Source organism: Notolepis coatsorum, assembly GCF_963971535.1.
Source record: "Notolepis coatsorum genome assembly, chromosome: 10".
NCBI classification, from domain to species: Eukaryota; Metazoa; Chordata; class Actinopteri; order Aulopiformes; family Paralepididae; genus Notolepis; species Notolepis coatsorum.
Genome location: NC_140174.1, coordinates 132121637 through 132137014, shown reverse-complemented (window position 1 = coordinate 132137014; position 15378 = coordinate 132121637). Strand labels below are relative to the sequence as shown.

At 43.8% G+C, this 15378-nt stretch overlaps 1 protein-coding gene across 3 annotated transcripts in view; it reads right to left on the bottom strand.

Moving 5' to 3' along the window:
* The window catches only part of LOC311235953 (supervillin-like), a 271644-nt gene that overhangs the window by 91428 nt on the left and 164838 nt on the right, over positions 1 to 15378 (bottom strand). For all 3 annotated transcript variants that reach the window (XM_084323493.1, XM_084323494.1, XM_084323495.1), the window contains one exon: positions 29 to 176. In XM_084323493.1, the coding sequence (XP_084179619.1) occupies positions 29 to 176 (148 nt within the window). The remainder of the gene's footprint in view (positions 1 to 28; positions 177 to 15378) is intronic.

Genomic DNA, 15378 nt, shown 5'->3' with positions numbered 1-15378 from the left:
GCGTGCGTGTGTGCGTGTGTGTGGCTACCTCTGCGCGCCATGCGTCCGGCCACAGTGAACTGGCTGGAGTCGTTGGCGGCTCCCTTCCCGCGGCTCTTCCAGGACTCCTCCTTCTCCTGCAGCCCCTTCATCCTGTCCGCCAGGGACAGCTTGGTCTCCACGTCAGCACTGGACTTCTGCAGGCCAGACCAACACATTAGTGACATTATTATTATTATTATTATGATCAGAATCACCTTTTCTTCCAAATACAATAACCGTGCAGGATGTTGTCTAGTTTATATATATATATATATATATATATATATATATATATATATATATATATATATATATATATATAGAATAGTCGACTAATCGATCGAAAGGAGCCGTAGTCGACTGCCAACCTCTTAGTCGAATGCAAAAAAAAGTCATTATAATAATATATATAATAATATATATATATATATTTGGATCATTCTTTCCAAAAGCAAAGAGGCCTAGAAGCGTGGCTAACGCTAACAGCGCTAACTGCCTAAGAAAACGGGCACAGAGGCACTGAAAGAGGATTTCACCCATCTAATGAACACACTAGACAAATATCAAGATGTAGCTTATCCATCAGTGGACCAATTGCATGCTTTCGCAGAGGACAAGAAGCCTTCAGTCGACTCCTTCAGACAATAAGCACCCCCACAGCCCAAATGGAATGATAAAATAAATTATAATAATAATCATATTTTACTATCGGCACATTTTGGCCAATCAAAGCAGACTATACAAATCCTTAGTTGGGGACAGGCCTAATATATATACAATTATAATAATCATCACTGTCATCAGGCTTGTGATGTAGAGAGGAGAGAAAGAGAAGTGCTGATGACAGATGAGAAACGATGGAACTTTCATTCAAAACAAGGCAGCGATGAAACAACACTGGTCTGGAACATGGAGCTGAGGCTGATGTAGCCCATCAGATAACTTCCCACAGTTCTACACTCCAAGGACCAGGAAAGTCATGTAAACCAAGGCTCCTCACACATGAAGGGAGAAGACTAGTGGTCGACCGACCGGGTTTTGACGATATTTAGAGCACAGTGCAGTTGGTGGCCGATATAGAATGATATACGATGATAAATAAGGATTATATAAGGATATATATTGCTAATATGTTGTTTTTGAATCTGATAAAATACAGCAATTTAATAACAATAACAAACAAGAGACAAAATTGCTGAACGTAAATTGACATTTGTTCATGACTGGCCACTAGGGATGGGTACCGTTCACATTTGAACCGATACCGGTACCCGACGGTACTTTAGTGTCTAAAAATGTTATCTACCTACCTCAGTTGTAAAAAATGTGTCCAAACTTCTAATTATTTATTATGATTATTATTTATTTAGAACAATGTTAATATATATATAATATATAATATTGCAGCGAGTGTTGTCTGCATCTAGCTTTGTAAAGTGTAACCACACTTGTGACCGTTTTCGGCTTGCCATTGCCCCGACTGCTTTGTTGTTGTTGAATCAAGTCAAATCCACCCCTAGACTCCCTGCAGATGACACGAGCCGTGTCGCAGTGATTAATGATATTCCAGGACTAAATACCCATGATGCATTTTATGGCCTTCTGGCTGGATTTACAATGGCTGTCACCCCCAACCTCTTCCTTTGCCAACCACTGGTAATTCATCTGCTGTAATCAACCCTGAATGGTGACTTCCTGTCTAGTGGGGCTCTTTCATACAACTGCCACGTACAGGGAAACAAAGAACTCAGTGAGAAATTGTCACGAGGCATGCATTTTGATTTGTTGATTCACTGGCTAATCTGTCAGTTGGGTTTGTCGTCTCTGAGGGAGGAAAGTTGAACAAGCGTTAATTGTGTATTCTGAAAAGGGAATAACGGATGGGACCAATGTCCAATGAGGTCTGGTCTGGATAACTAGGAAAAAAATAACTATGTTCATACAGGTTCAGTCATGAACACACTCGTCATAATTATAGTGACAAATGGTTATACAGTTGTATGAGGGCTGCTCTCAAGATGCTCTCAGTATAAACCCACGCAAGGCTGACAAATTTGGCTGAGAACGCAAATAAAATTGCCCCCATGGGGACTTTCTGAGCAGAGCCGTAAAGGCTGCTGCAGACTAGTGAGGAACTGGGCCGATTTTAGGAGCCGAGGGAATATCAAACATGTTGAATATTTACGACTCAAATGCCTATAGTGTGTGGTGGAACCACAGAACAGAACCAAAGAGTTCAACAGTTGGCAATCAATTTCCTTGCTGTGACCTTGCTGGTCACGGAGCAGGAGCACCCAGGGAGACCTTGCTGGTCACACAGAGCACCCAGGGAGACCTTGCTGGTCACACAGAGCACCCAGGGAGACCTTGCTGGTCACACAGAGCACCCAGGGAGACCTTGCTGGTCACACAGAGCACCCAGGGAGACCTTGCTGGTCACACAGAGCACCCAGGGAGACCTTGCTGGTCACGGAGCAGGAGCACCCAGGGAGACCTTGCTGGTCACACAGAGCACCCAGGGAGACCTTGCTGGTCACACAGAGCACCCAGGGAGACCTTGCTGGTCACACAGAGCACCCAGGGAGACCTTGCTGGTCACACAGAGCACCCAGGGAGACCTTGCTGGTCACACAGAGCACCCAGGGAGACCTTGCTGGTCACACAGAGCACCCAGGGAGACCTTGCTGGTCACACAGAGCACCCAGGGAGACCTTGCTGGTCACACAGAGCACCCAGGGAGACCTTGCTGGTCACACAGAGCACCCAGGGAGACCTTGCTGGTCACACAGAGCACCCAGGGAGACCTTGCTGGTCACACAGAGCACCCAGGGAGACCTTGCTGGTCACACAGAGCACCCAGGGAGACCTTGCTGGTCACACAGAGCACCCAGGGAGACCTTGCTGGTCACACAGAGCACCCAGGGAGACCTTGCTGGTCACACAGAGCACCCAGGGAGACCTTGCTGGTCACACAGAGCACCCAGGGAGACCTTGCTGGTCACACAGAGCACCCAGGGAGACCTTGCTGGTCACACAGAGCACCCAGGGAGACCTTGCTGGTCACACAGAGCACCCAGGGAGACCTTGCTGGTCACACAGAGCACCCAGGGAGACCTTGCTTTGGGTTCCCACAGACATTGCAAAATAAAATTCAAGGATTTTCAAGTACTTTTCCAAGCACTATTTTTCATTTTAAAAGGACATTTAAAAGGATACAATAAACTTTTAAATACAGTTTCTTTATAGAAAACATTACATGCGTGCCTTTATTTTTTTACATACGTGCCTTTTTTCCCCCGTTTGCAACTGTTTCTCGACGCACACCTTAAAAAAAAGAAATCTAAATGCCAGCACGGGAAGTGCCTTTTTTCCGGCACAGAAATGCGAAAAAGAAGCCAATCCTGGCGTTATGGCACCTCATTAGTCATTTACTGTCCGGACTGAACATACAACACACAGGCTTTGGACGTAGACCAAGTCTTAAAAAAAATAAAGGAGAGAAAATATTATTATCTTGTTTTGAATATGAACACCCCCAAAAATAACCCCCAACACACACAGACACATACAGTACATTCACACACACATACAGGACACACACACACATGACTGTAGCAAAACGACTCCACAGGACTGTAGTTACACGGCATCATAAAAGCAGCTGTAAATTCCAGCACGTTTGCTCCTCAGCTCTCTCCCTGTGCGGAGATGGATCGTAATAACAGGCTTGACGAGGCCAGAGGTGCTGCCTGTTCAGTACAAACGCTATGCAAACAGCGCTATGGACAAAACACACCATCAGAGTTTGTTTACATTTTCGAACACACGTACATACAGGCAAGGAGGACAATGATATGTCTCTATAGATGGAAACACTCACATAATGTGATCGTGCGCGAGAGAGAGAGAGAGAGAGAGAGAGAGAGAGAGAGAGAGAGAGAGAGAGAGAGAGAGAGAGAGAGAGAGAGAGAACAATATTATACATTATACAGTACAGCCACTGGGCAGAGAACGACAGTCCTGTAGTGAGAGTGCAGAGTACTGGACTTTAAGAGGAGACCGTTCAAAGCAGGGATTCACTTTCAATTCAAAGTCCATTTAATATGTTATCCAGTTATTTAATATATGTTATCCAGTTACTTAATATATGTTATCCAGTTATTTAATATATGTTATCTAGTTATTTAATATATGTTATCCAGTTATTTAATATGTTATCCAGTTATTTAATATATGTTATCCAGTTACTTAATATATGTTATCCAGTTATTTAATATATGTTATCTAGTTATTTAATACTGTATATGTTATCCAGTTATTTAATATGTTATCCAGTTATTTAATATATGTTATCCAGTTACTTAATATATGTTATCCAGTTATTTAATATGTTATCTAGTAATTTAATATATGTTATCCAGTTATTTAATATATGTTATCCAGTTATTTAATACAGTATGAGCTCACTTGTTATTTTCCAGAAGCTCCCTGTTCCACACATTCACAGTCATGGTGAGCTGCCAAGTACAACCACAGTCTGCTGGCCAGTCTGGCCGCTCTACTGGAGCAGCTGGGTGGTTAAGTGCCTTGCTCAAGTGTATCTTAACAGTCGCTGTGGAGGGAAGGGACAGCGACGCTCGTTCAACTTTCCCTGATGCAGTTTTTCCCCCTGCTGGGCCAGGTTTTCAAACACATTTCATTTTGTATCATAAATTGTTCCTTGCAGCAGTATTACCCTTTAAATTTTTTTAGATAATAGACCATTTAAAGTCAAATAGAAGCATGACAATAAGTACTCCATGATAAAGTTATATATATATATAAAAATATATATATATTTGTACCAGGAAACGAAATATCGTCAGATACCATTACACCGTAAAAAACACCAAGAAAAATATGATGTGGTCATATCGCTCCAATAATTAGTTTACAGACCAGAATGCACATCAGACCTTTTAAGGCTGAAATACAAGATCTACTTCCTACGCTGATAGACTCCATGCATCATGCTTGATCAAGAAGACCATGCAAACACACACCACAAGACACACACACACACACACACACACACACACACACACACACTCACCTGAAGAGACTGGGAAAGGTTGACAGGCAGGTGTCAAAGAAGGAACGAGAGGGGAAAGTCTGGAGGCGAAAACAGAGGAAACTAGAGAGGAAGAGGAAGGGAGAGAGGAGGGTAGGAGGAGAAGAGGAAACATTGAAAGAAGAAAGAAGAGAGTATGACAGCTTAGACATCCTCAGCAGATGAGTTGGGAAGGTTATCAAATGTAATCCCATCTATTTTGATGCATTACTTAGTAACTGGAATGCTCAAACACAGTAAAATAATCTGATTACTTGCAGGTACTTTTGAGTTGTTTGACTCCAAAGCCAAAACCTGCTTCTTGGCTCTGCTTACATCATAATTGATCTTGAGATGTGTGCAATCTCACTGTCAACATTCCTTTACCCATTTTTTATTAATTATTTATTATTATAAAATTATTGTAATTAATTTCCCACCCAGGAACTGTTAAATGTCCTAGCAGGCTCAGCATACCGGCTCGGCTGGAGAGAAAATATATCAGCATTGGAGATCCAAGGAAGGATATGAGAGCTAGGATGGAGTGATGGGGGATGGAGGAGAGAGAAGAGGAAAGGGAGGATTTGAGAGCTAGGTTGGAGTGAGCGGGGATGGAGGAGAGAGAAGAGGAAAGGGAGGATTTGAGAGCTAGGATGGAGTGATGGGGGATGGAGAGAGGAGAGGGAAGTTATTCGAGGAGAGAGATAAGAAGGTAAACAGAATGGAAAACAGGTTTTAAGGCATCTGTCCATTTGATTAGGATCGGACGCTTGCCGAAATAATTGAACTGACACAGAATAAAAGCCTGGAGCTAACTGCGGTGGAACAAGTCCAGAAAACATCTATACATATATCTGGCTTTGCAATTGCATCCACAAAATGTACGATTTTATTCCTTAATAGGCACTAGATTTAAAGGACTCTTTCTGCATGGTTGCATTCATTTGTAGAGCAGCAACAATATGGGGAAATGTGCACAGATTTGTCAATTACTGTTAATAAGACAAAATCCTATGACTATTACCTGACTAAGAACTAACGTTCTTAACTCTGAGGTCGGAGCTCCCGTGAGCGGGAACAAATAGCCCAGACCTCAGAGGGATTTATTAACTCAAACACAGTTCCATTATAGAGAGCATGCTCACTGCTACTCAACCCCTGAATTCATTATCTCTAAATATTTCCTGGCAATCGCTACACCAGGGAGTGGGGGCACCATCTGCGACCAATCCAAGAGTCAAAATAATGGGTGGGAGTTGCTGAGTGCTGACCAATGGGCTCGCGGCTAAGGATAGTGCACATGATGGCAGTGAATTCATGACTGTTATTGCACCCAGGCAAAAAGTCATTCCGCTGGTGTTTTGAGACAGTTTGGTGGGCTGATGTCAGAAGGACCGCTTGGAGCTGCGGCCCAGTGGGCTGATGTCAGGAAGGGAAGACGTTAGGACAGGAGGAGGGACCTGAACGTATTGGGGGTGGGGTCCCGATTCATTATTCAAATGGGATTTTTTTGTGCAATCAATAGAAGCCTTGCACGGAATGTTAGCGTAGTTGTCTTTCTTCCAGTATGACTGCCTGTACCATTGGTAACCACTTTCAAAAGAAAATGCCTAATTTTCGTGCAGTGCTAGAGCAGGTAAAATACTGGAAAAGCAAGATATTACTGTTCCACTGTGACTTGTTTATAAGATCCAGTAATATCACACAATACTATTATGTTTTTGTTGATATATTTCTCACAACACATAGCAACCACTGTCACTTGCACAAAATAATGGTTGCTATGTTACAGCCAACCATTCTGGAAAAAAGAGAACTACATAAACATTCCGTGCAATTGGAGGTATTGGTATTAAATGAATGAATTGAATTGACATGAATTCCTCAGTCTAAGAGTCGACCTTGCCCCTGGCAAGCCTTCTAGTGATCCATTGTTAAAGCGCTTCTGAGTGAATCTCATCCCACTCCCGAGAACAGATGTGATAATCTGTGATTATTCTAGCAGGGAGTGCAGAAACATCTGCAGAAACATCTGCACTCCTATCACAGATAGCTGATATCGGTATGAGGCACCATTGTTCATAAAGGCATGAGGACGTTATTAAATGTAGCATAATACCAGAACAAACTAGAAACTCAAGGACTCTGTACCCTATACTCTGTACTTTGTAATCTGTAATATACTCAAACGCTATGTGACCGCCTTTTAGGACGTGAACTTTATTGATCAATCACCAGTCAGTACGTATCAAAAGCAATACTACTTTAGGGGAGGAGTTTACAGGTATATAACCTGCTGTTTGTATTCTATTTGCATTCCATCTGCGGACCTCCTGCGTGAGACCACTTGCGGTGGAATCCTTTACTTGTGTGACTTAGAATAAACCGTCCTTTGTTATATTCTGAAATCTGACTTTGTCTCAATCTTCTAATTATATTTAACCACCTGTGAGTATTCAACCTTGTCCACCCTTGCAGCAATCAACGAACACGCCTGGTTCTTTCACAACAAGGCCTCTACTGCGAGACTATACACAGTACCATTAGTAAATGTACTTTAATATATCCTTCTGAGAAACATACATGTACTGTAGGCGTTTGGCCAGAGGGTCTATGAGTCAGAATACAGGATCAGTCGTACTGTATGCTTCATCACTGGATCACATGAGGGTTCAGCGTCTTGGCCAACGTCATTTCCTCACTTCTACCTTCATACCGCCTATCATTCTGTCAGAGACCGTGCCAGTTCTTCTAATTTATTTATTCTTTTAGAGATATCTCATTGTAAAGTAAAGGTTCAGGTCTGTTGGGTTTTCTTGATGAAAACAGGCTCACTCGGTTGTCAGTGTGACATCAATCAGTCAGAACGAGCTCAGAATAACAAAGCATTCAGCCAAACTCCACGTTGACTTTATCGACCCGAATGTACGGACTGATGGTTTTGTGTTGCACGACAACAATGTGACTGCTTATTACAAGCAGCTGTCACTCAAATGCAGACACATTTTTACAATTACATGATCCAACAACAATGTCTTCAATCAGCCATAAAGAGTTTGAGAAAATATGTCTTTAGCGTGGCTAACGGGAAACATCTGTGTGCCAGGCACGCTACAGTCCCCCCCCCCTATCCTGTACACCAACCCATCTGCTCCCCAGCGCTATCCTGTGAGAGCTAATGACCACTTCCTGTTATTCATAGGGTCTTTCCTTATGGAGCTGGGACCTGATGTCCCAACAGCAAGGGAGTGGCTACTACATGCTGGGAGCTGGAGTCAGTGGGGGAGTTTAAATTCACAAGACGTTTTAGTTTGGTAATAAAATGAATGAACACTAATACACAGGAAACTGGATACTAGCACGACAATGTGATTACTTGCATTTATATTGGTTTATTTGTTTTTCCCCAATGAACAGTTCAGTGGTGGTGTTGTGCATTTGTGGAATGCAGAGAAGAAAGAAAAAAAAAATTAAGTTTGATGACAAAATGACAAATCATCCGGTCTGACTGCCCAAACAAAGTAATTATCAGGGAGTTTCAGTACAATCAGTCAAGATGTCATATTAAAACACCATTTTCAAACCATATTACTGGAAGTGATACTGGGAGTGATACTGGGAATAGGACCGGGGGTGAACCCAACCATCCCTGCTGTGAACAAGGTTCTGCGGGGGAAATGCTACTCCAGCGCACGACTGAATGCCCCCGATGTGGTGCCAAACATGGGTCCAGCTCAAAGCTTGCTGAAGCGTGCTGCACACAATCTCCAACTCTGATCTAGCTTCTTCAGAGCTCTCAGTGCCAGCTGTAGGGCACCGTGGGCTCCGGAGAGACCCACTGGCTGTGATCTAAGAAGACTTAAAGGCAGACATCAAAATACTTTAGTTGGAGGCAGTTTTGGCCTCCTTCCCTACCCTTTTCTAGTGGAGGTAATGCTCTTGATGCCAAAGATGCACTTGTTGTGCTTCGAGTGAATTTATGGATTTAAAGGGGCACTTCACTGAAAAACAACAGCGATTTATTTTGTACATAATCTCACACATATCCCATAGTTGGGGGCCTTGGGGCTATATGAGGCTAAGTTCGTGCAAATTTGTGCAAAAGCACCAAATTTGGCCCAGATGTAGCTCAGAGTATGTTCTATTGATTCAGCCAGGGCGCCCGAGCCAGCGACCACCGGGGTCGCCCTAGTGGCCAAATCAATATGGCCGCCCTACGAAAAAGGTTTCGGCTAAAACTTTTGAACCAAATGAGCTTAAAATAAAAGCTTGGTGTCTATATTATGTTTCTTGGCCATTAGAAACACATTGGAATGCTTATATTTATAATTGCGTTTGTCTGGACCCCTCATTTGCATATTTCCAAGATGGCGGTTCCCCATTACGTTTCTGTTTCAATATTGACCCATTTCGCATTTGTGTCTTGATTATGAACTCCACACAACAAGATTCAAGCAACAGCTCCTCAAATATCTGCCTGAATGGAGTGAACACCAGAAAGGGAGGGGCACATACATCACAAACAAGGAACAAGTGGCTAAGAGAGTAGCTAGAGGTCATGATTCCAACCAGATTGATCAGGATGAGGCGATTATGTTGATGAGGGCCGCCTTGGTTTTACACAAGTATTGCTTACAACCAGGCCACACATTTGAAGGCTCCTTCCCATCGACGCTCTCCAGGTGGCTAAGCTGGTCACCAACGCTAAAGCCTCCACCTGCTCCCTTGACCCCTTACCCACAGTCCTGGTCAAAGCTGGCCTACCTGACGTGTGCCCTACCATCGTGGGAATAATTAATTCCTCCCTGGAATCGGGCAGGGTACCCTCTAGCTTCAAGACAGCATCAGTCACGCCCATCCTGAAGAAGCCTGGTCTGGACCCAGATGACCTTGGGAATTACCGACCGATCTCCAACCTTCCTTTCCTAAGCAAGATCCTGGAAAGAGCAGTGGCTGCCCAACTGCACCAACACCTGTCCAACCATGAGCTCTATGAACCCTTTCAATCTGGCTTCAGGAAACACCACAGCACAGAGACTGCCCTCACCAAGGCCACCAACGACCTTCTCATTGCCACAGATTCCGGTCACATCAGCCTCCTCATCCTCCTGGATCTATCTGCAGCCTTTGACATGGTCTCCCATTCCATTCTCCTTAACCACCTCTCTGACCACCTGGGTGTTACTGGGACCGCTCTCACCTGGTTCGAGTCCTACCTCACTGACCGAAAACAGTTCATCTCCATCTGCAACTCCACCTCCACCGCTGCCCCAGTCAACCAAGGTGTGCCGCAGGGCTCCGTTCTTGGTCCACTCCTCTTCACAATCAATCGACATGCTCCCCCTTGGTCACATCATCCGGAAACATGGTCTCAATTTCCACTCCTACGCTGATGACACTCAGCTCTGCATCTCACCCTCCACTCCTCTCCCCCACAGCACCTCGTCAACTGTCTCCTTGACATCAAGGCCTGGATGTCATCCAATTTCCTGAAGCTAAATAGCAAGAAGACTGAGCTCATGGTTGTGGCCAAGCAGTCACTGGTCCGGAAGGTTGGAGATCTCCTTGAAGTGGATGGCTGCCTAATCCACCCTTCCCCAGAAGTTCGCAACCTGGGCGTCATACTGGACTCCACCCCCTTCTTTCATTCCCACATAAAAACAATAACTAAATCAGCTTTTTTTCATCTCAGGAACATTTCCAGACTCCGGCCATCTCTCCCCGACTCTGTAGCAGAGACTCTCATCCACGCTTTCGTCACCTCCCGTCTTGACTACGAGTGGCTGTAATGCAGAAAAAGGTTGATTTTGGTTGGGTCTAATCTGTGTCTAATGAATGGGTTCTTGTGTTGGGTTATGTGTTGTTTTGGAATGTGTTTGTCTAGTGGTTATGAAGAGTATTAGAGTATGAGTGTATGGAATGTTGTGCTGTTTTTGAGCACGTTTTAGTTTGCTCTGAGATGTCTTTGTTGTTTTATTGATATTTGTTGTTTTATTGATATTTGTTATTGTTGTCTTTGTTGTCTTTGTTGTTTTATTGATATTTGTTGTTTTATTGATATTTGTTTTTGTTCTATATTAGAAAATTTGGCATACATATTTGGTTGTATGTCTGATTTTAATTGGTTTAATGTTCTATAATTGTTTGTATATTTTATTGGTGTTTTATTGATATTTGTTTTGTTTTTATGTTGTTTATTGATTATTCTTGTTTAATTTTATATGTTTGGATCCAGACCCCAGGAAGAATAGTCGCTGCTGAGGCAGTGACTAATGGGGATCTGAAATAAAGAAATAAAGAAATAAATTGACTATGCTAACTCTGTCCTAATAGGGCTACCCAGCAATGCCCTGAACAGGTTACAATATGTGCAAAATTCTGCTGCCAGGGTTCTCACCCGCACCAAGTCCTGGCACCACATCACCCCCACCCTCATCCACCTCCACTGGCTTCCAGTCAAGTCCTGCATCAATTTCAAGATCCTCCTCATCACCTACAAAGCCCTTCACTCCCTCTGGCCCCCCGGTACCTAGCTGACCTCCTCCATCCCGCCCCAGAGGCTGCCTCCCTTGCCCCCCGGTACCTAGCGGACCTCCTCCATGCCGCCCCAGAGGCTGCCTCCCTGGCCCCCCGGTACCTAGCGGACCTCCTCCATGCCGCCCCAGAGGCTGCCTCCCTGGCCCCCCGGTACCTAGCGGACCTCCTCCATCCCTACATCCCGCCCCAGAGGCTGCGGTCCTCTGACTCCTGTCTCCTCTCCATCCCCACCACCAACATGCAGACTGTTGGTCCCAGAGCCTTCTCTGTGGCCGCACCCACCCTCTGGAACTCACTCCCTCCAAACATCAGTAATGCTACATCCCTGCACTCCTTCAAATCCCAACTCAAAACCCACCTCTTCACCAAATTTGTAAATGACTGCCTGATTTCCTTTTTTTCATTTTCTTTCTTTCCTTTTGATTATTATTTTGTTGTTACGTTGTTTCCTGTTCCCTCCCTTAGCTGCCCCCTCCTGTTAAGCGCCTTGGGTCTCCTGAAAGGTGCTATATAAATTTAAGATATTATTATTATTATTATTAACTGTCTCACAACATGTTGCCGAACCCTTACGAGTGTTCAATGATATCGTCCTCCAGAGTCCAGCACTCCTCAAACCCTGTACAGCTAATACAGAAGATGCCAACCTGAAACCGAGAATGAGAATAGCAAGTCTCCCAATGTTAGAAGTACAAGTCATTGTTCTTCCTACTAATCTCCGTCAGGATGTCTTCACCTATGATGTTGACAATCTCGATGGGTACAGCAAAGGGAACTACTCACATTACGAGTTCCATGGAACTGCACTAAGTGCTACAAATCATCTCTCATGACCATCTAGGACTTGAGCGTCCTCCTATAAAAGTTGACACTGAAGATTTATCCACACCCAAACTTCCAGACTCATATACAATTGTTAAGCCAGCGTAACTCAATGAATATATATAATATAATTAGGGATTATCGGGCCGATATCAGCAATTATGCCGTCATCCCGATAAACCCGATACAATTATTGATAGCTCCGATAATATATAATAATTTTTTGGTTTAAAAAAAGTGCGGTGTGGGTGGATTGGGATGAAGGGCGTTTGTTTTTACTGTAGGCTCCTCCTGTTTTGCCAGTACTGTGGTACGACGATAGCGTGTGGTTTAGGAAGAGGGAGTTTTTCACAAATCCAGCGCTCCCTTTCTCATGCCTGGCTGTGATGTAGTCACGTAACAGTTCGCTTTGTAACAAATGCAGAAGTTCCACGAGGAGGGAAAAGGGCAACAAGCTATAACACATCCAACATAATAAGTCACCTGAAACATCACAACCGCTACGATGGTGTGTTAAAAGCCTACGACGACGTGCGAGCAGCTAAAGCTGCTGTGAATCCAAAGCCAGCTGCAAAGGAACCGGCGGGGCTTGTATTGACGCGGCGTTTGCAAAATTAAAGAAGTTTGACAGAGATGACCCAAGGGCTCAAGCGATCCCTAACCTGATCACGGAAATGATGGCACTTGACGACCAGCCCTTTTCCCTTGTTGAAGACAAAGGATTCTGTTGGCTACTTCGTCATTTAGAGCCTAGGTACTTAATTCCAAGCCGCCATTACTTTGCAGCGGAGAGTTTACAAGCCAAGTTATTGACGGATTGTGAATTTTGTGATTCAAATTATATTTATTTGGAAAAATAAATATGGTCACTTTATTTGAAGAGTCAAAACTGTTGTCTTGGCTTTGTTTTGTTCATAGTAGTAACGCTCATGTCATGATAAATCTGGTTAGGTCAAAACTACAGGAATACAAATTTTTTTAATAATACAATAAATATATATATATATATTATCGGTTATCGGTATCGACCTTGAGAAGCAGAAAGTTATCGGTATCGATATCGGGGTCAAAAAATCAATATCGTACACCCCTAAATATAATATAGATATATTGGCACCCAGAAGTGGCAGTGGTCCTGTGCAACCATTGCATGATCTTGTGCGTGGAGCCAAAGTGAAAGATGAGAGTTGGTTGATGCATGGGAAAAGAGTTCTCGATCAGGAGACACTAGGTGAAGATGATGTTATTACATGGTCAGGTTATAACTCGCAGCTTATGAATGATGACACAGTGAAACCTCATGCAGAGATAGGAGTGTACCCCTTATTCCCAGATAAAGCAACATCTGCATCCATGATGAAGCATGCAATGGAGCTAGCACAGAAAGGCACATCATTCCTGAATCCTGGCCAGATTGCTGTCCTTGGTGCTGATCAACCATTGTATGCTATAGCTAAGCAGCTCCAATGGCAATATCCTGCGACACTTGGTGAAGATAAGTTGGTTGTAATGATGGGAGCATTGCATATCGAAGACAAAGCTCACCTTATGGCGGGCAAGCTGCTCCGTGATTCAGGTTGGACCACGTCCTTACCCAGGCACAGGTCTTGACTACAGGATGAGCTCAGTCTGCCCTCAAGGAGCACCATATTCGTTATGTCCATCAAGTCACTCTCATGTCCCTTCATATTCTCAAGCAGAACTCTGCTTATTGTGTGGATGTTCTTGGCCCATCTGAAACATTCAACATGTGGGACAAACAATCTCAAGTGGAGTCTCCATAGTTCAAGTACTGGTCTAGCATCATGGAGCTAGAGTTACTGTTCTGTCGATTCGTTCGGTCACTCCGAGAAGGACACTTCAAGCTGTACATTCAAGTGTGTGATGAGCTCTGTGCTTGGTTTCACATGATGGATCACACAAACTATGCTCGCTGGTTACCCGTCAATGTTAGAGACATGTTTGAGCTGCCTGAAAGAAATCCTGCCATTTATGAAGAGTTCATGAAGGGGAAGTTCGTAGTGCAGTGGTCAGAACGAAAGTTCAGCTTGATTGCAAAAGATCAATCCCATGAGCAATCAAACAAAATCCTGCAGTCCTGTGGTGGAGCAGCTAGACTCTATGAAAGCCCTGAAGCCCTCACACTCTTCATGCTTGCAGGGCCTGACTGCACCAGGTTGGTGTAAGAGTTTGAAGCTGTGTATAACAGCAGCACATCATCGTCAACATCTCATCACAAAGAGGCAAATAGCTTGCAGGTCATGTTCAGGAAAGATGTCAAATCCTTCAGAGGTTATGGAGACCCACAGAAATCCATTTCTACCAAATAATGACCTTGTAGCACTCGACACACAATACATTATGGCAGTGTTTCTCAAAGTGGGGGGCGCGCCCCCCAGGGGGGGCGCAGAGGCATGACAGGGGGGGCCTTGAGATTTATATTAAAAAAAAAAAAAAAAAAAATTGGATTACAGAAAATTATCACTAAAGTGCTATCTGTTGCAGCTGCACTGTTCTCCATGAAAATACCATATTTGGATAAGTTTGACCATTTTTCAAAATCTGAAAATCATTATTTAATAAAACACAGAAAAGGATCACCAAGTTACTCTCGATAAAAAAAAACTTTACAGACAACATTGAGACAAAGCTTCCCGACACATCTCCATCCAAACTCTTGGAAGAACTCATTGAAATATCATCTAATGCCACCTGGAGAGCTAGTTTCAGAGTGTGGTGCTGAGTACCAAGTATCTCATGATGCAGCAGTTAAGGTGTTGATACCATTCAGCACCACATATCTGTGTGAAGCTGGCTTTTCATCCATGACAGCTCTGAAAACAAAATATAGGGCCAAGTTGAGCCTTGAGGATGACATGCGTGTTGCCTTGTCAAAGACTGACAGCAAT